This window comes from Motacilla alba, chromosome 5 (assembly GCF_015832195.1).
Source record: "Motacilla alba alba isolate MOTALB_02 chromosome 5, Motacilla_alba_V1.0_pri, whole genome shotgun sequence".
In the NCBI taxonomy this organism is placed as follows: Eukaryota; Metazoa; Chordata; class Aves; order Passeriformes; family Motacillidae; genus Motacilla; species Motacilla alba.
The window spans coordinates 38,079,383-38,104,099 of record NC_052020.1 but is presented as its reverse complement, the minus strand read 5'-3'; the positions used below and the strand labels follow the sequence as shown (position 1 = coordinate 38,104,099).

General features: G+C 36.5%; 1 protein-coding gene across 9 annotated transcripts in view; it reads right to left on the bottom strand.

Annotated features, from left to right (window-relative positions):
* The window catches only part of MIPOL1 (mirror-image polydactyly 1), a 186,719-nt gene that overhangs the window by 133,355 nt on the left and 28,647 nt on the right, over positions 1-24,717 (bottom strand). For 7 of the 9 annotated variants that reach the window (XM_038137478.1, XM_038137483.1, XM_038137485.1 and 4 more), the window contains exons 3-7: positions 23,951-24,082; positions 22,634-22,713; positions 5,439-5,625; positions 2,999-3,134; positions 1,945-2,050 (exon numbers count right to left, since the gene is read on the bottom strand). In XM_038137478.1, the coding sequence (XP_037993406.1) occupies positions 1,945-2,050; positions 2,999-3,134; positions 5,439-5,625; positions 22,634-22,713; positions 23,951-23,967 (526 nt within the window). In that variant the 5' untranslated portion in view covers positions 23,968-24,082. Of the gene's footprint in view, positions 1-1,944; positions 2,051-2,998; positions 3,135-5,438; positions 5,626-22,633; positions 22,714-23,950; positions 24,083-24,626; positions 24,710-24,717 lie in introns of those variants that run through there. The other 2 variants (XM_038137482.1, XM_038137484.1) reach the window with 2 other exon arrangements.

Sequence of the window (24,717 nt, the reverse complement as noted above, 5' to 3'; positions counted from 1 at the left end):
GCATGTGTTCTCCCTTCCTCAAAGAACTTAATGCAGGGGGATAAGTTTTTCCTTGAACACACCGTCTGTTCTTTATTAGGTTCTGCCTGTCCATTAGAACTCTCCTCAAGGCTTTTATGAGAGAGACACACACAGGCTTCCACAAATCCAGTTTGGTTCACATAATTCCAGATTTTAAACCATTTATCCAAATTTGGTAACATTCTTAGAACTGTAAGACAGGAAGCAAAAAAACTGTGAAGTATTAACAATGCTTCCTTCTGGCAAACAGTTTAAGTTGTAAGGAGCCTCTTGCCCTCTCTCTTCAGCATTTAAAGGATTTTATACTTCCTGTACTCATAAAAGGAGAAAAAAAGGTTATTTTTAAAGGTCATTGTTATTACATTATGTAGCTGTCTTTAAAATTTGGTTTATTCTTCCTTTAAAAACAGAATAAGCATGTTAAATTATTATATCCATATTCATGCCACTCTGTTTTGAAGAGAAAAATATGCTTAGGACATCAATAGAAAGTTTAAGCAGTAGTGTAGGAAAGCAACAATTTCCTAACAAGTATTTCAACCATATCCATAAAAACTACACTATCTGTGTTTGTGACACACCTTTCTTTCCAGGTTTTAATGAGCAATGAACACCTCTACCAAAGAGAATTATGTACAGAGGTAAAAACACTGGGCAAATATCCAGGAACAAACACAAAACTTCATATTCAAGCCAAATAATCTGCGTTAGCTTTTGGCTGGTGGATATAACAATGACACATAGTGCAGATTTTTCTTTTGTCTGAAAATAAAGCAAGCAGTTATGTGAAATTAAATAAGAATAAAAATTATGCCCGTATTTAATTTTTTTCCTAAGATGTTGATTAGATTTAACTTTCCCTTCCCCCACCACAGAAAATCTAGGAACTCTCTTTTCCATCTATAATTTTCACACTTTACCATATTCTCAGGAGTTTGTTATTAAGTGGAATGTCAGCCATCTGTTTTTCAGCTAGAGAGTTTATTATCTGCTCCATTTCCCTGAAGACAATTACTCCTCCCTTTAGTACAAATATTTTGGGGACGGCTATTAGTACTATTAATATTCTATAAAGTGTGTGTGATCTATGAGGAAGCAATTTTACCAAGCTAACACTTTCTTTCTGAACAAATGATACAATGAATTTATAAAAGCACTCACATTAATGTTTTCAAACATCTTCATGAAAACCTGAGATTATTTTTCATCTACTGGGTACACTGCATACACAGTCACTTTTCAATAACAAGAATGCCCAGCTTCATTACATTAGCAGTTCCCACAAGCATAGACTACAAACTCTCTCCATGCTTGTATGTCTAACCAAAGAACAATTAACAAGAAATATAAGCACATGTTCACTTTTGGATATAAACTTAAAAACCTTTCCTTCTGAGAATTCATATAAACTTCATTCACTGGATATATGGCATCATCTGACAAAAATTCATTTTAACTACCAAAAGAGCAGATTTTTCAAGAACAGTGCAGGTCCCTGGTTGAGGTGAATGTGAGACTATCTCCAAACACGGAGAGGGGGTAGTATTGCTCTGAACCAGCTAAAACAATAAGTGGTATTTGAACTGCTGGTTGAAAGGTAGAGGCACTGGTAATCATTATTTCCCCTTGTTTGTTCAGGACCTTCCAACAAAACAAACAACCTTTTTGTGATTGGATTGACATGGTGTTAACAATGCATTTAATGCCCAAATCAGTATGAATACAGGTAAAGCTCCTACTAATACCAGTACCAGGATGTTAAAGCCATCTATTTTCTAAGCAACTCTAAACAGCCACACATAAAAAAAAAAAGTCAAATCTTCCCTCCTTTAGCAAATAAAGCCAACATTCACTAGGCCACGTCATATAGCAACCACCGGTACTGTATGAGCCATACAGCCATCTGTTAAATGCCTACTGTACCTGCAATCCTTTCTGCAATCTTAGCTTCTGTAGCTCTGTCTTGCAATTCTAAGTCCAGTTTCATTGTCTTCAGCTCCCTGTCTTTTTCAGCCAGCTTATCTTGAAGCTGAATTGAGCAAATGGACAGTAAGATTCTTATCTGGCTGAAACTGTCAACAAGTAATTCAACCACAATAAAATTGCAAACAAGGATTTCTCACCCCCAAAATACAAACACTAAGCATTACACCAGAAGTTCAATTTATTATATTTATTTGTTTAAAGAACAAATGTTAAGAATATATTTTTTAACATCTGGGCTAGCTTGCTCTGTGAGACAAGTAGCAATGCACATGCCATTGTTTTTATTTGGGATTTTCTTCCTCAGGTATCACCAGCTGTAGACCTTCTTGCTAAGGAAGTTCAGAATTGCATGGAATATAATGTAGGTGATTGCATTAATAGCCTGTTTCCTAACAAGATATAGACATCACAGTCTAAAAAGACTGGTACAAATGCATATTTTTTTGTGCTCTTCATCAGATGGAAGATTGGTATTCTTTCACATATCAAGGCTTTTCTTTTAAAGGGTATTCACTGAATCTGTTCTTTGACAGATATCTGAGCTTGAATATTCAATGACACCTCATGGAAAGACTAGAGACTGTTAGATTTGTTTAGGCACATGCAACCACAGCTAACACTAGAAGCAATGCAGTGTTCAAGGAAGACGGAATTTTCTCCCCTTCAATAAAGCTGAGTTATCAGGGCACATTAATTGGATTCTATCCATGAAATCCTGGTCTAGTCTCTGGTCTTCATTGGTTTTCATCCAGGGTGCAAGAATCTATGTAATTATCAAAAAAGTCAGAGAGTAGGTTGCAGGGTTTGTTTTTTTTTTAATTCCGGAGAAATAGTTGTTAAGCAAATGCTAAAAATCCAAAATTACAGGAAGCTAGTGATTGGTGCACTAAAATAAATAATGAAACTAAATCAGGCACAGTTTAAAATGCATGTTTTGCAAGGCAATTTATAAAAAAGCAAATATTGGTTATCTTGAATATCTTAATTGTACCTTTTTATTTTTGGCCCTCAGAGTGTCCAATTCTTTTAAAAGGAATGAAGTTTCTGTTCTTCCACCTAAATCTTCAGCACCATTCCACGAGGATATAAATTCAGGGAGCATCCTCCTATCCTTTCTTTCTACACTGCTGCATTTTTGAAGGAAAAAAAAAGAAATGAAAAATAATTTAAAAAACAGGTGTTATTCCACCCCTCTGAAAAAAAAAATGCACAGAAATAAATTATCAAAACTTGTTAACAAATTTGTTAACCACTGCAAATGTATTAAATAGTCAGAAAAAAATGGCTGCCCTTCTACCACTTCTTAAAGCTATAATTCTGAAAAGAATCTGCAAATCTGGAATAGTAAATAAATATCCTACAGTACTAAGGCAAAAACCAGATGAATATAAATGGGCTATGAAGCCTATAAACAGCAAATGCTTAAGGAAAGCAAATACTAAAAACCATTGCTTAACACAGAAAAAAAAGTAATAAAACATTTGGGGATCAAAGAGATGCTCAGGTCTAAGCAAACCTAATTTTTTTGTAGGATGATTTGACAGGAAGTGATATGAGAATATCCGTAAAAAAATCTAGGAATTAATCTTGAAGAAATCTGTAAAATGATGGTATGATTCTAAATATTACAACTGACAACAGGAATTCCATACTGTATGCTGCCTGGAGTTTTAAAATAACTTACTAGCCATAGACAACTTAAAGTAAGACAAGATTCAATGACCAGAAAAATTCTCCTAAAGTAAGACTCTCATAAAATTTCTTGGATGAAGAAGTATCACTCTTGCTGAGTGATACTCACAGATCACTCAGATCTTGCTTGTAACATGGCAGCAAAATCAGTAAATGAATGATTAGAAAGGAACTAGCAAGTATTTTTAACATTTGCTTTCTTTAGGCATTTTCTGGTTATACACTTCATAGCTAATAACTGATAACAAGTAGCCACAGAAAAGCTATACCTTCTAAACTCCTGCTTCCACTGTAGACATTACTTTATGTGTAATTCACATCCTAGAAAGATAGAGAAAGCTATCTATTGCTCCAAAGAGTCATTATCTTAAGCAGACAGTTGTCTGTACTCAGCCACCCTTTTTTCACCTGCTTCCACTGTATTTATTTTCTCTTCCCTTCTCCTTAAAACTAAAAATGACAAATCACATTGACACTACCAGGACCACCATCTAAAACACTAATCAACGCTAACTTAACATTTCCTGGGTTTTTCTATATCAAGAAATGTTAACATATATTCTAATTAAAATCTATTTGGGCAAAGATAGGTTTTGGCATATAGCTTTAGGATCCTACATATAACACACTTGGAGCTGAGATGGTTCAACATGATGACTGCTGTGGGAGGTTAATTTTAGTGTTCCAGACAAGCCTTATTGTCAGTGGGAGTGGCACTGGTGAAAGATAAAAGGAACAATCTTTGGGTGACTCTGTGCTGGGCTGTACCTAAGCACTCTGGATTATACTTGGCATTTAGTGCAGGATGCATTGCCCTTACAGCAAATCTCAGCTGTGAATGCAAAAAGGCAAAAAGGAAAATGAAAAAGTGGTAAGAACTGGATTTGGCCCAAACAGTCACCGTTAGATCATAATGAAGATAGCAAAACTGGGTGTAGAATCTGCTAGACAGTTGAGGAATCAGTGTATTTTTCAAAAGTATGCAATAGGGCTTTGCAGCTTTGACCCCATTTTCAAAAACAACTCAAACACTCTCAGTTGAAAATTGGTATTCAGACTGCCTAAGCCACTCAAAACTGGTGGCATGTTCCCTAACCAGCTGGCTAGTCAAAGGTATAACTAGCCAGCTACTTATACCTTTGTACATCGTGCCACATATAGAATGAGTGTATATTTTTCTTAAGACTGCTATAGAGGGCCACTGCTCAGTAAAAAAACTAGTGACAAGAAATGACCAAAATTAATGACACAATAAAATCTTCAAAGTCTGTATTAAACTTTTCAACCATATTAGCCAGTCCTCAGATTCCTGTCACAGACTGCTAAAAGGTATTACAGCTTCTCATCTTCACTCTTCCAGCTTCATCCGGACTTCACCCTGCTTTATTCCTGCTTCCTACTCACTCATCACATACCAGGTGCTTGTTGTGTAAAGTCACAGATACTACTAGGTTTTTAAGATCTGTGTTTATTCTCTGTAGAGATCATAATCATTGAAATACTCACAATGTGTGATATAAACCATTGCAATGATCATATTTTCTGTGAGTGCTAGAGAATACAGAGGTGAAATGCTACACTCCACAAGGGAAGAAGGGCAGATAAGGTGAGTCTAAATAAAAAGCTGTCTTATTGATTGTCATGTGGGAAGCAAATTTCCCTATATTTACTCAAAAAGCCATGTGCATATGGTAAATAATTTGAATCTAGAAAAGCTATACAGAGTTTCTTGGGTTTACCTTGATTCTTCAGAACCAGAATTACAGTCAGTTAGGACTCCTCCTCTTTGACAGGTTACTTGCAAATCTGAAAGTTTCGGTGCTTCGGTTTCTGCCTGGATGAAAAATTCTGTGCGTTTGTGAGAATTTTTATAAGACTGAAGTCCAGCACAAAAGTCTTCTTTTTTCTGATCCAAGATGTGTGTTTCTAATCAGGAAGAAAAGCAAACACATTTTCTCATTTGGAGAATGAAGCACAAATTGAGATTTTTCATTTGAAAATGGCTTGTTATAAGAATATAATACAGCAGTAGAAAGACACAAGTGATTTAGTTCCAGATTCACAACTTCTTTGTCCCTTCAGTAAGGAATGAGACCTGTTACCTACAGCATGGATGGATGTAGGTAGGAATTACAACCCATTTACTGGATTTTTCTCATGGAAACATGAAAAATTCATCATCATTTCCTAATCCCTCCTCCCCCTTAAATGACTTCTTAAAATAATGCTGACTGTAGAAAATTTTTTACCTATCTCTTACAAAATTCAGTTCTACTATAGTGAGATATGACGAATTTCTGCTATAGAGAGGGAAATTTTTATGTTATAACTAGACTCTTACGTTTGGTGAGGTTTCTTTCAAATCCATTTTGGCTACAAAAGGAGTATCATCAAGCTGCAATTAGTAACAACAAATTTGAAACACCATTATTCACTTCTGGAGAGTGTGAGGTACAGGCTCATACAACTAAAGAACTTGAAGAATGCAAAGCAGAAATTGTGCCGAAGGGAAAAATTATCTGATTAAAATGTTGAGTGTGATAGCTAGTTCTCTTAGCTTGGCTACTAGATATTTTTAGGACATATTTCTGATATCAAGGCATTTAAATGAAAGAAAGATCCACATACCACGAATGCTCTTTCATAAAGTAAGAACAAGTACCTTTTAATTATAGAATTATATTAAAAAATGAGAAGGAAGCAGCCTAAAACCACTGGAAATGGAGAAAAGGTGCATATATTTTTCATTCTTTCATTTAGATTAGTAGAGAACAAACATTGGAGCTTTTGCTTATTTAATAAAGTTAGTGTTTCCAAACGTTTTGGATAAAATATAGGGCATATATTATTTGATCCACCTTATAACATCCTCCTCAAAAATAATAAGAAACTGTCTATACAGTTGAAATCAAGTAGAAATAGACCAAAAATACAAATCAATCACTATCAAGTTGCCATCCTGCAGGTAAACACAGTTATAAGCAGAGTTTCCAAGTAAAAAATACTGAAAACTATTTATCAAGTGTATTGCAACAGATTCTTCTTTTCTTAAATGAGGAAAAAGACAAGAGCTCAGGCAACAGCCCAAGGGCCCCAAGAGATGACCTGGGAATTGGCTGGAGTCAGTTTAACAACTCCCAATATGAAGCTATGTGTTACCACCTCCAGGAAAAAAGTTATGGGACTCACTGCTCACCTGTATTCTCTGCATCCACTTCAGCACAAACTTATTTGAATCCACTCCAACCATTTCTATAAACTGTGACCACTGATCTTTACATTGGAAAAACAACAATCAACACAGTATCAGCATCTTTGTTTCTTAGCATGTGAGGATCATTACCATAAAATATTTTTCGATAATACTACTTTCAGTACTGTGATTGAAATATGCTCCTCATAACATTTTTAGTGCAGAAAGAACACAAGGCCACAGCCACCCAGATTCTTTGAACAAGTGTATGCTGTTTCCACTGGCTTGAAGTCCTGCAGCTGTTTGAGCAGATTTCCTTTGAAGTGCTGCTAAAAACATCTAAAAACTAGATTTGATCTCTTACTCCTCCTTATAGTAAGGAACAAGGATCTCTAAAGAAACATACGTTAAAAAAAATCACCAAATATACTGTAAAAACCTGACTCAATTTGCAGTGACAATATATAAGGGCAAAATTTTGAATCCTTTCCAGTAAGTATTATCTGAAAACGAACCTAGTCTGAATTTCCATCCTTGCAAAGCATTTTATAAGGAGTTGTGTTTCCCATTTGATATATATTATAAAGAACTTCCTACGAAATATCCTGTTCACTTCTCCTGTTTCAGATGTAGTGTATGTATAAATGCAGCTGGAAATTATGTTGCAGGGGAGGAGCAATGCTTCACTTGCCACAACAACTTTTCCTCCTCCTCCTCTCTAGGGCATCCACTTATTCTGTAGGCTATATATATATGTGAAGTGCCTCAAGTGAAGTGTGTCTCATTCTGTGGAAGAATTCAAGCACAATGTATATCTGTTGAAATAACCAGTGACAGTATTGCCAGGAACCTTTGTTTCTTGCTTAGCACCATGATACTCTACTTTGGCCCTATGAAAGTTGGAGAAGAAAAATCTCACTTCAGAGAGCTAAGAAGTTTAGATTATGTTTTAGGCTGCTTCTATTCCCTTAACATGAGAGCAAGTTTTTATTTTTTTCACAATTCCTGTTTTATTAATTTGCTCCTTTGATTCCAGGACTCAAGAAGAGACCACAGAAGAGTCACTGAAGCTGGCAGAGATGACTGGAGATCACTTTGCTGGTACCTCAATCATTTGTAACAGGAAGTTGTCCCCATCAACTTCCAGATCACCTGAGCCCTATGCTGTCCCTCCAGCAGATCATTAATATCATTGCAGTACCCCATGAGTACCTGGACCTTTGAACATGAGAGTTCTTCTAATTCTCTGAGGAAGGCCTCATCTACTTCACTCAACCCTCCTCCATACCTTTCCCTCTTAGGAGAAGGATCAAGGCAAACACCATCTGGGTTCCCACACCTCTGATCATGACGCCTGGAGCCATACAGTCACAACACTTCCTAGGCCACCCCAACAGTATCACTAATGCCTACATGGAAGAGCAGCAGGAAGAAAGAGGGTCAGATGAGCACCAGTAGACTTTCTGTAACATTCTGAATATGAGCTGTAAACAAGAAGCAAAGGTCTCTGATGACAGGTCAGTTCAGCAGGCAGATTTTTCTTTTTAAAACCAGAAGTGAACATGACTGCATGATGAGGTAAATATCTGCATTAGCAGATGCACTTCTGCTAAATCCTTGGGCCATGTCAAGATACGTATTTTTAACTGTAAATTACTGCAGCTAAAGAAAAAAGGGAATTTAGAATAGTAGTAGAACTGTGTTGGCATTCATTAATGCTAATGCTGCTTCTTTAGATAACATACATTTCCAGGACACCTTTTCCTCCAGATTCAATTCCCTCAAGCACATGGGTAAGACTAAGTAGCATCACAGGAAGGCTGCAAGCAGCATTCTTGGAAATATTAGGTGAAACACAGAAGATCTGTTTTTTTCTCCACTGGTTTTGTAGGAGAGAAGATGATGGCAGCCTCTTCTACCCAAAACTGAAAGCACTCTGCCCAAGAGCATTAAGGTGAGAGGTTTTTACTCATTTGATAAAGCTGTAATGGTTTTTTTTAATCAGCATGCAAAATTTTACAGTAAAATGCTTTGGGGAAGACATTTTGAACACTGTCAGATCAATGGACATAGGATGAATTTTATTTTTAAAACCACTTTATTCTTTATATAGCCCATGACCCCCACGTCAAATAATTTAGGCTTTGGTACATGGTAGCTTGTCTTGTTGCTAAAGTAAGTGGCAATTTTAATCAATGCACTTGAGTGCTTTTTTTCCTCATGCCTCCTGCAAATCGTATTGTGCACTAATTACCAATGCTGCAGACACACACTGGGGAGTAAGTAGCATTTGCAATAATCAGGCTGCACAGGGAACATCAGAGAAAGGGTAAAACAGCCTTGCAAGCTTTGGAAAAAAATATGTAGATTTCATTAAGTGGTACCACCACTGCTGATTCTGGTTCTTGAGTATACTAAACAAATTTTTTTCTATATAAAATGGTACAAGTTCAGTAGCCCAGATTAATATTTCACTATAGGGAGAAGCTGAACAGCTGATCTTCTGTATGTATTTATCTTGAATGAATAGCTTGTTCACATTGCGGGAAAGAAAAGCAAATGTTAAGAAGAAGGAATATAAAGACACTAGAATTAAATCTGGGAATTGATTGTGTGGACGTAAGGGGAAGATAATGCTGTCATGGCTTGAAACAGTAAAGGCAGAACAGAATTCAATGTTGTTAAGCTGGGAGTGGTTAAAAAGTCAAGTAAAAACATTAAACACATCATACTGCGCAGGCACCCACTATTCCTCACAGCTTCTTCCAAGAAGCGGGGGATAAACACTGAGATCAGGGAAAGCATAGCATTAGAGAATCCCACACCAACAGTGATAAATGCACAGAAGGTGCAGATTCAACTGGAAGACTAAAGAGAAAATGGCATCCCTTGTTATACCACTCAGCACATTCAGCAGTCCCATCATCCAGCAGAAGCTGGGTGGACACCCCCTTCCCTCTGTCTACAGCCTTTCAGCACCCTACTGAAATGCACTGATCACCTCAGAGGTTTGCAGGGAATCTCCACAGAATAAGAGTAAGGGAAAACAAACAAAACTCAATGGAACATGCACACAGGCTACAGATCTGGTTGCAGATAAGTATGGGGACACTAGAAGCTCCAGGTGCAGCAAATCAGCTTCAAGTGTAATAGTACTTACAGCTTGCTACCTATAGCTTACTTTTTTTTAAGTTGTGGCATGTACATAGTATGTTCTCATCTGTCTGTAAAAGACTGCATGAGTGAACGAACCCCTAGCAGGATGGCAGTAAGAGGCATAATAGGAAAAAGCAAAAGCAGAAAGGAAGAGAGTGAGCCATATACACCCTGGGAGCAGGAACAAAGATGACTGCAAATTCAGTACCTATGACACTGAGACACTGGCAGATTAAATAAATCTGAAAAAATGTAGAACAAAACATTGCGCTGTATTTGAGGCAGTCAACCTCAATTAATAAAAGACTCCAGAATTCCTCCTGTTAATAACAGAAACATAGCATGTTTTGGGTTGGAAGAGACCCTAAAGACCATCTAGTTGCAAGCAGGGAGGCCACCCATGAGATCATGTTGCCTAGGGCCCCATGCAGCCTGGCCTTGAAAACTTCCTAGGACAAGACATTCACAAATTCTCTAGAAAACCTGTTTCAGTGCCTCACCACTCTGTGGGTAAAGAATGTCTCCAAATATCTTACCTAAATCTCTCCTCTTTTAATTTGACACTGTTCCCCCTTGTCCTATCACTACCTACCTGCATAAAAAATTCCTCTCCCTCTTTTTCTATAAGTCCCCTTCAAGTACTGGAAGGTCCCAGTGATGTCTTCCCAAAGCCCTCTCTTCTCAAAGCTGAAAAACCCCAGCTCTCAGCCTGTCTGTCCTCACAGGACTTGTTCTCCAGCCTTCTGATCATCTTCCTGGCCAAGTGTGGATTTGCTGCTACAGGCCCACACTTCTTTTGTGCTGGGGTTCCCAGACTGGAAGCCGTACTCATCATGGCGTCTCACAGGGGCAGAGTGGAAAGGTGTAATAATTTTCCTCAACTTGCTGGCCAGACTTCTTTTGATGCAGTCCAGGATGCTGTTGGCCGTCTGGCTGCAATCACGTATTTTTTTCTTTTCAGTCTAAACAAAAACACAACTTCAATGTCTGTGAGGTTTTGTTTGTTTGTATAATATCAAACATTTTGAATTTCAAATAAGGGGGAATATTCACTATCCAACAAAACTATCTATGCAAAGATCCACCCTGGCCCTATACAAAACTCACCTGTTTCCCCTAGAATAATAGGACACATCTCCTATGGTTTAAAAGAACTTGATCTTGCCCCACTACAAATCACACATCTACAAAACTTGCTGCAATAACTATGCATGTAAAAGCATTACTTTGGAACGTCACCTTCATTTCCACTTGACTAACTGCTATTCTTTATTATTGGCTTTCAAATTATGTCATGTTTTTCCTACAATACTAAGACTAAAAATGTAGCCTGATGGCCACTAAATTTTCAAGCTATGCAAATGAAATTAGTACTATGTCTGAATATTCCTTTTTGAGCTGAAAATGATGAGTCAACCATTTTGTCAAAAGACAAACATTCATTCACTAAGCTATTTAACTACTGGAACTTCTACCAAACAGAATGACTGTGAAAGACTTAGACTGTTCAACAGTTTGCCCTTTACTGAATGATTAAAAGCCATAAATCCTGAAAATGAGTAGGAACTGAAATTCAAGGCTTTTGTAGGCATAAATATGCAAAGAAAGAAAATTAGCCTGGTGGAAGAAATCTGATCTTATTGTCTGGCACTAATGATAAGAGTTGGTTTAGATCTTATGCATTTTCAGAATGCCAGTATTTTCCTTTTTCATTCATATTTGAGCTAACACAGATGCAATATACATTATTTACATGCATATGTCAAAGGTGCTCATTACTTTTGACTCATTTCCTTACTGGTTTATCTTTCCCATGACCTACGAAAAGTTTTTCAGAGTTAATCCTAAGAAAAGGTGCTATACCTAATTTTTAAGAAAGTAATTCCTGTTTCAGGAAAACAATTACAAAAGGTCAGTAATAAAAGGTCCATAATACATGCTTTCTCCAAAACAAACAACATGAAAAAGTGAACTTTTATTGTCTTTGGACTTACTACAGATTTACTTATGTTAGCAATTCTTTTGGCTTTTTCAGTGCAGTGTAGTATACTGAGACCAAGTAATCTGCAACTTAGAGCAAATGACTGTTCCTTCATGATGCACTTTTCCTGATGTTTAAGGAAACTAAGCGAGCTTCAAGGTATTTAGTAGTCAAGATTATTCAGTAAGACTCTAAGATCTCACTAAATCACTTCTGTAGCATGGAAGAAAGGCAGTCATAGGAACCTGATAACAAGCAAAGACTGAGCTCAGAGTAGATTTGTAATACAAAGGTAATTCCTTTTATTCCTCTGTGCTCTGCCCAGCCAAAGTACCATGTATTACCTGCCAAACCCTTGGCAGTAGCAAAGAGGAAATCACAACATAGATGCATTGTCCATTCAGTGCCCCAACAATACACGACTATGGGCTCTGTGGAGAGCATCATGGGTCAGCTCAAAAGGATGGGGACTATCAACTTAGTTTTAAGTAACTCTTACTCATAAAGGTCCTGGATTTATCTCTGAGATAGGATATCTCCTCTCACTTTAAGATACATAAGACAGATGTTCATTGAAATAAGCCTTGGAAAGAACATTTTTATAGATACTCTTACAGATATTATTTAGGAGATGCCTAAGTGCTGTGATAGTCACAAAGCCATTGAGACTAAGGCACGGAGTGATGAAGTAACTGCACTGAGTCATTGTGCAAGCTATGTGTCCTGGTTTCAGCCAGGACAGGCTTTATTTTTGCAGTAGACAAGAAGGAGCACGGCCAGCACACAGAAGTTACTCTATACCAACTTACACCATTGCCAGGGGCAGGGGAAAGGAATTCTCTTCCAGGGAGAAGGGGTTCCTTCTGCGCATGAAAACGTAGCAGAGGGAGCTGTCCGGTATTGCCTATTTAAGAGGGAAGGGATGGTTGGGGGACTGGGGGTGTGGCTATCGTGTGAATCGTTTCTTTTCTTATTCCCTCTATCATTACTATTGTTGCTGTTACTGTTCAGTTTCTTATCTCACTGCTGTACCCAGTAAATTGCTCTTATCTCAACCCATGATCTTTGCTTTTCCTGCCTCAAATTGGAGGGTGGAGAGGGAGTGGTACACGGTTTTAATGGAAGAATTAATTGGAGAATACCATTCCTAAACCAAGACAGCTGTAAGTGTGAGGCACGAAGGGTTGAGATTCAACAGATCTGCTCAGAGCGGGTTAGAAACAAATTTGATCTAAGTATTTGTTGTATTAGATCCAGAGCCAGTGGCCACAATATTGCATGGGCTGTTCAAATGGGTATTACATTATAAATAACTATGTATATATTCCCATATATGCTCCTCACAATGATCTTTTTCAGAGCAGGGAGAGAGATCAGGATTCCTTTGTTGCTGTACTGTGGGATATCAGCTTATGACATGCTAACATCAAGGACAATGAAGGTAATTTGGGATGTGTATTCAGTGTTTCTCTCCTATCCTTATTCATGTACTACCTCTGGGGGTCCATTAACAATTATGCCCAGTCTGTGGGAAGAACACGGGGGATGACTTTCCCCAGCATTTCACCCCTTTTTCCTCGCATTTCACCCCTTTTTCCTCCTTCAGACCTGTTAAAACAGCTTTTGAAAATGCTTAATTCCTGCTGGATGTTAAGGAATGCATATTTTTGTTGCTATGTCTGCAACATCTCCTCAGTGCAGTCTACACCATAGAGTCAGGACAGACATTTCTAAGGAGGTCATTCAGAGATCTGCCCTGAGGGTGGATGGTCATGAGTAGCATAGAATATGGGAGAGAATGGGCCAGTTTTTGGGAAAATTCTCTGCTCCAATAGTTTGGCAGTTCACCCCTGAACAAGACCCTGTTTAAAGTGACAGAATGCTGCGCTGCATGGAAAAATGCAGTGGCAACTCCAGAGATGAGCAATTTATTTGCAGTGTGCTGGGCCCTGGCTACTCCTTACTGGACACAGTTCAATACTAGAGAACACCCTCCAGGGGAGTAGAAAAGCAGCACCATGGCCTCTCAAATTGCAGCTGGACCAGGGGAACAACCCATGCCAGCAGCAATTGTCCCTACACAGAAGAAGAAATCCAAGACCAAATCAGTTTGCTTAGTGAGGAATAAAGAGGAAACAGGGCCTGCAGAACAGAAGGAAGAGGCAGGGCCAGAGATAACCACCTGATCCCTATTACCTCAGGAGAGGGTATTTCAAGGACCCAAAAGAGCATCATTGGGCTTTTGGGATAGCTGCTGTGGAGACAGAAGAAATTAGACAGCTGAATACCTTTCCTGGTGACTCAGAAGACTGTTCTTTGAATGCCAGCAGTCCTAAGTGGGCTTGAATAGGAAACCTCAATTGCCAAGGGATTTTGGAAATCATCACTAACAGGCCTGAAGGCAAAAATTTTGGATTATCAGGTGGAAAATGTCTGGATTCCAGCAATAACAGGGTTAATTTTTGTAATAGCCAGGAGGGGACATGGCCAGGACACAAACATTATTCTGTACCACCTCACCTTATGAGGACTCTTTTCTGGGAAGATGGGGGGCCTTCTGGTCCAGAAAATGTGTTGGAGGGAGCCATGCAGTACTGACCATTACTGGGGGGAAAGGGTGGTCTGTTACTGAGTGTGCTGTGGTGTGTGTTTTTCTCCTGAATTGTTTCTTTTCCTATACCCTCTGTCATTAGTATTTTTGCTGTTACTGTTCATTTTCTAATCTCACTGCTGCTCCCATTAATTTGCTATTCTCTGAACCTGTGATTTTTACCTTTTGTAGCTCCAGCTGGAGGAGTGGGGAGGAGCTGCATGAGGTTTTAGTGGGAGTGCTGAACTGGAGAATACCATTTCTAAACCATGACACGGTAACAGAAGGAAAAACTGCAGAAGTCGAAGGCACTGGATCCACACTGCATCTTGGAGCCTGTGCTACCTCACTGATGGCCCTGCTCTTTTCTCCTGCTCAGAGATGTCAAATTCTACTCTTTTCTGCAGAGATGCTTTAGAAACTAATATCTACTGTACTTCAAGAAAAAAAATAGCACTTTTACTTATGAATGGCAAATGAACATTTACAGAATAAAAAAAATTAATATTAATTGTAAGTAATTAAAATAGTATCCTTTGACACTTCTTTATGATGATAATTTTAATTCACATGACAGGTTAGGTTACAGTATTTGTATAATGGAAGATAGTTGTGCAATGTACAATATAAACAAACTTCCTGTAATATCAATATTAGGCAGAATAAATGAAATGACTTTCTAAAAATTATATAAAGTATCATTCTAATGCAAAGAACTTCCAAACAATTAAAACTGCTTTAGAAGTCAGTCAGGTGAACACAACAATGCAATTCAAATGTTGATCAAATATGCAATTCAAGAATTGATCTCTGGCTACAGCTAAGCATTTAAGTTGTCAAAAAAACTGAACAATGAGAACAACATAATTGTATTGCAACTTTGTTAAGAAAGTCATCTGCAAATGCAATAAGAATAACCAAAGCTATATTATGCATGAATGTTTTTGCTTGCTCTATATCTCATAACACATAAATACACACAAAAAAGAAGAGGCTTAAAAATATTTTATCTGCTAAAATATGGACAAAGCTCAGAAGTTTAGTGGTTTGGGTTTTTTTAAATTCCTTAAGGAGAACAGTGAATTCTGTTTTAGCAACATAAGTTGGGGGACATCTGTGTTATTTTGAATGTATTCACCTATACTTGCATGGAACCCTGGCAACACCCTTCATAAAGAAATAAATTGAGAAAGAGATTAGGAACAGTTGGGAGTTATTCAGGCAAAGGTAATTTTTTACAATTCTCCAAGGATTCTGATTATTTTAGTAATGATGTTCCTTCGCCTGACTCTCTCACTAAGTCTTTTGTCCTCCTCTTCTGCATCTAAACAGCAATTGTGTACAAACTGTTGAATATTTAAAATGGAAAAATGCTACTCAGTCTTTAAAATATGTGGCAAATCATTATATTGGTATTCACCGCAGTTAATCGTGATGCATTTATTAATGTGTAAATATCAGACATTTCCTCTGGCATTCCACTCTCCGTTTGCAATTCATTAACATATTGTTATTTTAAAATATTAGTCTCTGAGAAGACACCAGATTTTCAGTGGCCAGGTCTCACAGTTGAAAAAGCATTTTTATATTCCGAATGCATCAAAACAGCAGAATCACTAGGCAGATAGTAAGTGGGATTCACTGAAACACAATGTTAGTTCTAATGGATGGATGATTGTGTTTGGTCTTCAGAAACTTTGAAGTATAGGTAAGTCTTGATCACACAAATTAATAAATCCTAAAGCTGGAGTTAACAATAACCATTACACCCAAATTCTGCAGCTTAGCCCAGCCAATTTTTCAAAAGGTCAGGTTGTGAACTGGAGAAGATCAGGGAGGTCCACCGCATAGCTTTGTTGCCAGGCATCTCTCGTCTGGATTGTTGCAGGCATTTATTAGTATTCGTCAGCAGACTCAACAAAGCAAACAAGAAATTCAAGCACGAATAATAAAATGAAATGCTGCTATATAACCCTTTGTCATTCAGCAAATATGGGACTTTTTAGCTACATTGTTCCTAAACCTGGGTTACTACTTTAATTTTTCTCCACAGTGCTGACTGAATGAGTATGCATGTGTGTTAAATGCAGAGCTCCCTTAACAACTGCAGGACTGCCATTTAATCTGTTGGTAGATGGACCATTTCCTGTGGGAACTCCAGCTATGATTTCCAGATCCACCAAATAAATCTCAGATTAAGATTCCAAATGAAACCTGCCTTTGGCAGATAAAAAATGTCAAGATGGATATAAACAGTAAAATTATAAATTATCTAGGTGTTGCACGATGACTTGATGTGCGTTTTTTGTTTACACTTTCCCTGATATCACAACTATACAAGGCATTCATCAAATGTCACACTTTCATAATACTGGAGGCATCATTAAAACTGTTTGGCTAAGGACCTTGAAGTGTTTAAGCAGTAGCTCAAAAGTATATTTGTGCAAAGTAGAAGAATAAATTTACATATCAGCAGCAGCTCATAAGGGATGGGTAAATATTCTGTTTATCTCTCATTGTAATTCAGGTTAGTTTAAATACAGGGTTTCAGGATATCATTACAGCCTATATGGAGTCATTACATAATTTCCAAACATAGTGTCTGCTGGAGTTTTACTAAGCATGCTGTGTTTATGTTTTCTAAACCAACTAAAAACAAAGTAAACCCTCCCACCCCATTTGTCTTTTGCTATTGTCATATCAGACAATTGCTTTTCACATATAACCCCCTTCCATTATCTAAATCTTAATGATCCAGAACTCCCTTTTATCTAGGCAGGGTCATGTTTCCCCGTGCCCATTAATTATAGTGAAAATTCTCTTATCCAAATGTACTCAACCTCCCCTACCACACACAAACAATTAAAGCTTTGCTGAATTAAGAGTTCTAAACAAAATCCCAGGAAACTACAGCTTTAGAAGTAAAGAAAAATATTGCAATTTTAAGTGTCTGACATAAAAGAAAGATCACTCTGCATAAAGTAGCTGTAAGACACCTTACCCCCATACCCTTTACTCCAGTAGTGTTCTACTAAAGATGCAGGTGAATTCACGAATAAGAGTTGGCAACGCACTCCCTGAAGAACCTTTTCATAATAATTTTAAAATATTGTTGCTCTGAACTTAAGCCTCATTCTACCTGTTGTAAAAATAGAAGTAATGAAGGTTTCTAAAGAAGAAAATAACCAAATTCCTCTTGCACTTGTGCAAGGTCTTCTAAAGCTCCTTCTGAAGCACTACTTAAAAATTACTGTGGTAGTAAGTGCTGTTCTCTCTGAAGTACATTTCAAGACATTCTGAAGTTAGCTGCACTCATACTTTACACACTTAGGATTCAAATTGCAATACTTCAAGGCGTGCATTCTCCTCATCCTTAGTGCTTGCAGCCCTCAGTGCAGATAAGGTCCTACACGTTTTGAGCGTACCATAAAGGGTTCAAAAAAATCATATTCACAACACTGCAGTGAGTCAGGTAAGTACTGGATATCTAATCGTGCTTCTGCTGAGGAGTCTTTCTGCATGCAGTCTGGCTAAAAATGTGCTGTATTCCACCACTCAAAATGTACAAGGAAAGAAATGGAATGGAAAAAAAAATAGATGAGAATTTATATGCATGAAGGCATGATTATATTTACAGGAAAGACCAAGCAGTATTGGATGATTTTTCAGTTATCATTAACTCATTCTTATCTTCTGTCACACTATTCCTTCTTTTTCCATGGAAGAGGTTTTCTTCATCTTCCATGCTTAGTGTTGCTCAATAGTTACTAGGGACTTTTCCTAGGTTTTAGTCATGAAAGTTCATCCTCTCAGCCTCTTTTCAGCCTTTTACATCATTCAGAGAAATCTGCAACTACACTTGGCAAGGGGATCTGACAGCACACAGTGAGTTTGATGCTGAAAGCATTGAAGACACTGATCAGCTGAGCCACATGGGTGTAGAGGACACTGCCTCTCTGCATATCATGTAGATTTTTCTGCATACAAACCACCCTTGCAATATTCAGGTCTTCTTTCTTTTCCAAGCAAACAGCACTTTGTTGATAAAAAATGGTAGGAGAGGGAGAACAGGCTGACAGTATTTCCTGTTGAGGCACGTAAAAGAAGAAAGAGACTTCACTATGAGAAGCATGCTCAATTTTGCTTCTGTTACAGCCTTGAAAGAGGGGCTTTAGATTTACTTTAGAGTGTTTACAGCTGTACTGGGTACATTGTGGAGAAATGGGCAGCAGTATCTTTACCATTAGCAGCTTTTTACCCAACTAGAGCATTTACAACACCATATTACTCTTGAGGCTTTCTTTACCCATTCATCTTTGTGTGTGTCAAACTCACACAATAGAAATCCCAGACAAAAAAGTCCCTGTAATTAATATTACAAAAACAAATCTATAAAAAAGTACATTAAAACCATTACACAACTCACAGAAGAGCTTTCTACTTCTAATAAGACAAAGTTACACAAAAACATGATTTGTTTTACTTAAGCTTTGCATGTGACTACATTTCCTCAATTACCATGAATGTAAAACACCCCAAAAACCCACAGCTCACCACCAGATAAAACACCTCCATCACAAATTTCCCTGTACAAGCTGATTCTGCAGTTCTGTTCCAATCTACATAATCACAGCTCTTTAAAGCTAGTCTCCTCTGAACTAGTTTCCAGACACATCATTTTGAAGTATATTTACAAGCTGCAAGCATTCTTTTGAAGATACATGGATCATAACTAAAGTTGATATCAAATTCTGAGAAGTGAAATTGGTTTACTGACTTGCATTTCAATATATGCCTCAAGTAATGACTTACTAATATATAAATATTTATTTCTATGCTTGAAAAACATAATAACCACCTTTAAAGAAAGCAAACAACTTTGTCATTAAAAAAATTAATCTATTAACTTGTCTTAAGAATTTACAAATAAAAAAATTATACAATGATTTTAATTCTGGAGTCAGCAAAACTCTAATTTTGTTGTCAAAACAGACCAAACAACAGTTACAATTCTAAGACTTTACCTAATTTCTGCCCTATCCTTAAAGCATGGATGCTTGTAAATATGACAAAAGCCAAAACATTACAATAGTTAAAGACTGTATAATACAGAAGTATAGCTGTATCTAATTAAACATGGTACATGAATCAAATAAGACACAAATTTAACTCCAGCATTTGCTCACTCACCACTTTCCAATCTTGGTAATGCTTCCGAAAAAATGCCATATCAAGTGGCGCATATATATATATATATATATATATATATATTCTCTTCTTATATGTATAAGAAGAGAAACCACCCAGTTTTGGGTTCCCTCTTGTGTTTTCACAGTATCAATGTTTGCACAGTTCCCATCATGCATGGAAACCCTACCAAAGTAACAACTCTTACCCCAATGCAATGTGCTTCCCCACACCCACCACCACTGCAATGCAAAGATATGCACCTATTTGCCAATACAAGTTTATTTTCATAATTGAATACTATTGTAGGCTGTCTAGCTTGGATCCTGAATATTTTTCATTTCTAAGTGGCACAGTCCACACTGGTCTGCTGCCAATGTTCCTGATACATTCTCTCAAGTATCCTTAGAGGGAAATGAAAAAAGGCATTAACCTTCTATTAAAAACAAGAGAAAGAGTACATTTAAACTAGATACAAACACAAAACAACAAGCCTTGCACACAAACTGTTCTTTAATTCTTCCTAATCGAACAGAACAGTGACAAAGTCTTCAATCCACATAAGCATACTATAATCCAAACAACTCGGAAAGTTAAAAAGAAAATCTCACCTTTCAAACACTTCAGATACACTCCTCTTAAACACTACCTTCCTTTCAAGTATTTTATTTTATAACATTGATTAACAGGTTACACATTATCCCACATAACCGCCATAAACCTACCACTTAGTATCTGGTTTTTCTATTTTTTATAATTCTCATTGCTTGACTGAATTTTCATCTAGTCAGATAAATTTAATCTCGTATTTGCTTTACCATCCTTATTTGTTGACAAATAATTTAATATCCAATATTTCAGTATGCTATTAAAATTTTAAATGATTAAAAATTATAGCGTTATTCCAAACCCAGCTTTTAAACTTCCGAGCTACAAGAAAGGAAAATCTAAATACAGTACAGTACCAACTGCACAAAGGAAAGATATGAAGATGACAGAGCAAGCAGGACACAAAATAGTACACTCCTCAGCACACACATTTACACAGAAAAGGAGAAGTTGCTGTGTTTAAGCAATACAAAGAGAAAATGCACTAGAATATCTACCAAGCTCACATATTGAACTTTATATTGCTGAAATTGACCTATTATTTTTATGATAAGTGAATGTAATTTAGCTGTTAATACCCAAATTAAATTCTAAGGAAAAAAACTTTCTCATCCACACCAGTATGATGACAGATTTACCCATAATTCCTTTTTCTAACTTTTCCAGGAGCAAAACCACAAAGAACTACATGACTTATTTGACTTATTAATGATTATGCTAAAGAAAAGTGTATAAATTTTACTTTTATTTATATAACAACTTCTGTTGGATACATGAAGTGTTAGCTTGGAAGAAGCAGCTGTCTAAACAGCACAAAATATTGACTTAATGCATCAGAAAAATAATACACATGAAACTCAGTAACTACTCAGTTTCAAAAATATCTCTGAGCAGTAGCAGAACATAATTTCTTGCAATTAGACAGAAAATATTTCACAGAGAATCAGTTTCATTTGCCTGCTTTGGAAAACTTAACCTTTTGAACCATTCTTAGGGTATGCTGACCCCTAAAGGTCTAAAAATACTAAACCTGATTAAGCCACTACATGTTTAAATTGTCAGAATACAATTCTCCACTAACTTACACCACCATGGATATTTTTGTTTACAGAGTATATGATTCAGAAACTTTTGAACTTCACTCAGTAACAGCTCAAAATTCCATAAATTAAAAGGGGATTATAAGTAGTTTATTTTACAGAATAATGTAGGTAGAAATTCCTTTACATATGAAAGAAAAGTATCACCTACAAAATGAAGCATTTCTTCTTTCTTCTAAACAGACTCTCCATGAGAAAGTTGACATTTATTATCTTTTGAGAGAGAATATATAGTATAAAATTTAAAAAAATGAAATGTACAGAAGCTATGAGGCTCTGATATAGAGGGAAATTTTGATGTAGACACACCTATTCAATTTTGGATTTTTTAACCTACACACAGTCACTTACTAGCAAAAATCCACCCTAAAGTGATGATCTTTTTTATGTCTTTCCCTTCCTTCTACATGTCACAATCTAGTCATAAGCTACTTCTGAAAATTCTCTTCTACAAAGTCAGTCAGTCAGTCAGTCAGTCAGTCAGTCATGTAATTTACTCTCAAATTCAGTGGGGTTTTTTCCCCCTTAGGTTTCTGTCATGAAACACAGAAGAATGTATCTGAGAACAATTATGTCTGGTCAACTAACTAAAAATACAAAAAAAATACTTGCATCCTGATGAAGATTAAAACCTCATCAACTGGGGAAGCTCCAAGTTAACCAAGGTCACCTTTATCTCCAAGTCTTACCTTACTGTCTACATTCAGTTGAGCTACTAATGAGAAACTCATTAATATTAGTAGATGGCTTAATCATACCCAAGCCAGGTGTGAATAGCCAAGAGAATTACTTTAAGACAGGTTTTCAAATTTATTGCTAACAATTTAAAAAAAAGGTTGGAAAGTAAAGTGCAATGTACAGAGTAAGAATTTAAACAAGTCTTCTGAAAGTTATACTAAAACATTTTCAATAATCCAGAAAATACAGGTGAAGCTTTATATTAATGTAGCTGCTCTCCTGTTACTCCAAGCTCTTTTAAGGAGCAGTATGTGGTTGCGTTTTTTTTTTTCTTTTCTTCCAAAGTCAGTCATATATCAGCAAGAACAAACATACTCCAGTCACTGCCTAGCACTGGTATAACACCTAAGGTTCCTTATTAATATCTTTAAAGTCCCTACCTTTTGACCAGTTCTCCATTTGTTCCTCTGAACTTGTTTGATCTGGCACTGAGTCCAGTTTTTGCTTGAAGGTTTCAGAGCTAAAATAAAACAAACTCTAGATAAATAAACTTGAAACAATATAATACACCTATACTTTGCCTTCATCTGACAGAAAATGTACAAAACAAATTATTTTAAATATTTATAGCAGCACAATGAAGTCTGCATACTTTAACAGCCAGTGAAAAATTATATTTCTCAGTAAAGTATTTTTTCTTCACTCATCTAATTTTTATAATTGTTTGGTTCAGCTTTCTGTTGCATGTGATGTCTTTGTTGAAATATTTATTAGTTTGGTTTTTCCTTCTAGAGTCTGGTCTTGGAAGTACACATTACTGAGCACAGCCCAAATCACACCAAGCAGTCCTGCTACAGACAACAAGACTGCTCACTTTGGCAGTCATTACAGACAGTGGCATGTGCTTCACTTCACAGCATTCTTTCTCTACTTTTAATTTCCCAGATAAAATACAGGTAAAGTGGTCTATGACCACTCCAACTCGGAAGTTCTTTCTGAACAGCTAAATAATGCATCCCAATATTTGCATGCATATTGCTTCAGGCTACAGTAAATTACACAGTTGCAATATTTCATATAATCAAAGATCTTCAAGAAGTAACCCCCAATAAGACTTACAGTAAAATGTTATGTCTACCAGACATTATTTTGGGACATGCTCTCATACGTGTTAAAAATTCAATTATACTCTGCATCACAAGGAAATCTAAATAAGTTTGTAATCTTGGTAACATAGTAGGCTTACCACAAATTGTATTACTTACTCAAGCATGTTTTAAAAAAATATTGTACATAGGACAATTTTTATCCTTAACTACTCATTGTGCTTATTTAGTGTTTTCCCAGCTACATTTTTTTTAACATTTATTAAAAAGATACATGTGCCTTGAAGATACAGTGACTGAAAACCCTCAGACAGCTGTCATTGTGCTGAAAAATGTAAGAGATTAAATAAAAAAATTAAGTACATACTTCACAATTCAAGCAAATTATACCAAGAGACATATCCTAAATAATAATGCAGCAGGAGAAATTATTTTGCCATACAACACCAAAAAAGCAGATTATTTCATTTTTATCTTTAAAATTGAAAAAAAAATTAATTGTACAAACAGTTAAGATTCAACACCAACACATACACCAAACATTCAAGAAATACATATTTAGCTCATATTCATTGTTTCTATAAATCTACACAATAAAAAAAAGCATAGGATTTGATGTGCTGAGGTCTTAACAAAAAATAAAAAGTTCACCTCATATCGCAGAACATTGAGTCCCTTAAAAGAATCCCTCAAATGAAGCTGTATGCTTCTTCAATTCTGTGTAACTGTGTTGATTTGAAGTTGGCAATCTTTTCCTAAGTTCCTCATTTACTTTTGGATTAGCTGAAAATATAGAGGGTTATTAATATCAAGAAATAGGTTTCTGTCAATGAAGCCATTTCCCTACATATTGCACAAAAAGGTTCATAATAATTGCAGTATTTTAATAAGATATTCATATAGCAAGACATGAAGAAAATATGGTATTTAATAACCTCTGGAGTATTTTAAAACATGTCTTAGGGCCTTAATGTGTCTAGTAATATACTATTTAAAACCATAATTTTATCCCTCCACAATATACAGTCATTCTTCCTCGCCATTTACCCAGCTAATGAATGCCAGCAATTAGTAAAATGTAATCCCATTGCACAATCATTTTAATGCTTTTAGCACTCAGAAAAGTAAACACCAAATTAATACTGCTCAAGCCATATCAGATCCTAGCTGGAAGCAAGCAATTATAGTTCAGCTCCTCAGGTGTAATTAAATGATTGGAATGATTTAGTTCCATAAATGCAAGTTAATTCATAAGCAAGCAACAAATATACTGGGAGTAATTACAAGAAACATTGACAGTCTAAGCAGGGCATGTGCCTTTCTGTACCTGATATAGGAAAATGCTGCCCTCTCCCGGAAATAATAGACTATGGCACAGGAAAAAATTATGACTGAAATCAAGAGGCTCATTTTACAGA